At 41.0% G+C, this 2,010-nt stretch overlaps 1 protein-coding gene across 1 annotated transcript; it reads left to right on the top strand.

The window, feature by feature from the left end:
* Window positions 1-113: 113 nt before the first annotated feature.
* On the top strand, window positions 114-956 carry LOC102898909 (carcinoembryonic antigen-related cell adhesion molecule 6-like; the record flags this gene model as incomplete). The annotated part of the gene is made up of 2 exons (XM_006907547.2): window positions 114-513; window positions 789-956. Coding segments are annotated over exons 1-2 (568 nt in total), but the record flags the coding sequence as incomplete, so codon positions are not given.
* Between the last annotated feature and the right edge of the window lie 1,054 nt (window positions 957-2,010).

Below are 2,010 nucleotides of genomic sequence, written 5' to 3'. Positions count from 1 at the left end.
CATAGGAGACACACACGCCCTCACAAACACACACATGCAGTCACGTTCATGCCAAGGCTGAAAGATGAAGCGACCTGCTCATTCACCAGGGTCTCAACTTTCCATCCCAGTGCATGGATCCAAATATTGATCAATTACTCTCTTCCCTCCTAGTCTCTCTCTTAACCTCCTGGAACCCGCCCGCCATTGCCCAACTCACTCTTGAATCACTACCTTCCAATGCTGCCGAAGGGAAGGATGTGCTTCTCCTTGTCCACAATCTGCCTGTGGATCTTGCAGCCTATGCCTGGTACAAAGGGGCAAGTGTGGACAGAGACCGTCTAATTGCATCATATGCAATAGACGGTCAAGAAAATAACCCGGGGCCTGGATACAGTGGTCGGGAGACAATATACCCCAATGGATCCCTGCTGATCCAGAATGTCACCCTAAAGGACACAGGATACTATACCCTACAAATCATAAAGAAAAATTTGCTGAATGAAGAAGTAACAGGACAGTTCTGTGTATACGGTAAGTGATTCCTCTCTGACCTCTGGGTGTCCAGTGGTGAGAATTCTACTTCACACACACAAGATTGGCAGCCCTGGACTGTGCCTCCATCGCCCCTGGATTGTGCCTCCATCGTCCCTCCACGTCCCTTGCATATGTCTTGTGATATACACACAGACTTCATTCATAGGACTCAGGTTGCCTGAGAGGTGAGAGGTGCCAACTCTGATTGAGACGCCTTTGGAGGAATCAAATGTCCCACACAGGGCAATATTCTCTCTCGGTTATCTGCACAGTGGAGCTACCCACATCCAGCGTCGCAAGCAACAACTCCAACTACAAGAGTTTCCATTTGCATGCCCCTAGTGATAGTGATGTTGAGCATCTTCTCATGGGCTTATGGACCATTTGTATATCCGCTCTAGAGGAATGTCTATTCGAGGGCTTGCCGGTTTTTTCGTCAGGTTATTTGGTTTTGTTGTTCTTTACTTATAGTTCATTTTATCCTCTGCATAGTAACCCCTCACCTGATATGTGATTTGCAAATCATTTTCCCTCATTCCGTAGGTTACCTTTGACTCTGTTCATTGTGTCTTTGGATGAACAGAACTTTTCATTTGGAAAAGTCCAATTTATCTATTTTTTCCTATCGCCTATGTTCATAGTGTCATATTGAAGAAATCATTGCCAAATCCAATGTCATGAAGCTTCTAAAAGTTTTATAGTTTTAAGTCTTACCTCTGGGATTAGATCATTTGGAGGTAACTTCTGTTCATGGTGTAAGGCAATGGTCCACTTATTCGTTTGCTGGTGGATATTGCTGTTCCTCACCATTTGTTGAACAGACTGTTCTTTCTCCATCGAATGGTCTCGGCAACTTTGTCACAAACATTTGATCACATAATCGAGGATTTATTTCTGCATATCCATTGTATTCCATGGGCTATAGGTCTCTCTTTATGCCATTGTCACATTATTTTGGTTCCTTTAGCTCTGTGGTATCTTTTGGAATCAGGAAATGTGAGATCTCAAAGTTCATTCCCTTCTTTAAGATTGTTACTATCGTTCAGGTCTCTTGAGATCTCACATAAATTCTAAGACAGATTTTTCTATTTCTGCAAAAAAAAAAAGTATTGAGATTTTGATAGGGATTTTATCAAATATGTCAATCGTTTTGGGTGTGTTGACATCTTGGCAATATTAAGTCTTCCAATTTATGAACATGGATGACTTTCCATTAATTTGCTTCTTCTGTAATTTCTTTCAAAAAGTTTGATAGTTTTCAGAGTATGAATCTCACATCTCTATGGATAAGTTTATTCTTAAGTGCTCTACTTTTCTTGATGCTAATGTAAATGGAATTGTTTTCTTAATTCTATTTTGGAATGTTTATTGCTATTGTAAAGAAATGGTACTGATAAAAGCGTTCCATCATCTACACCTTCACTAAATGTATTAATTTTATCACAAACACTATCTCACACACACTCTCTCTCTCCCTCGCACATGCAAACTCCA

This window comes from Pteropus alecto, unplaced genomic scaffold (genome assembly GCF_000325575.1).
Source record: "Pteropus alecto unplaced genomic scaffold, ASM32557v1 scaffold7352, whole genome shotgun sequence".
Taxonomy (NCBI): Eukaryota; Metazoa; Chordata; class Mammalia; order Chiroptera; family Pteropodidae; genus Pteropus; species Pteropus alecto.
This window is presented reverse-complemented; position numbering and strand designations above follow the sequence as displayed.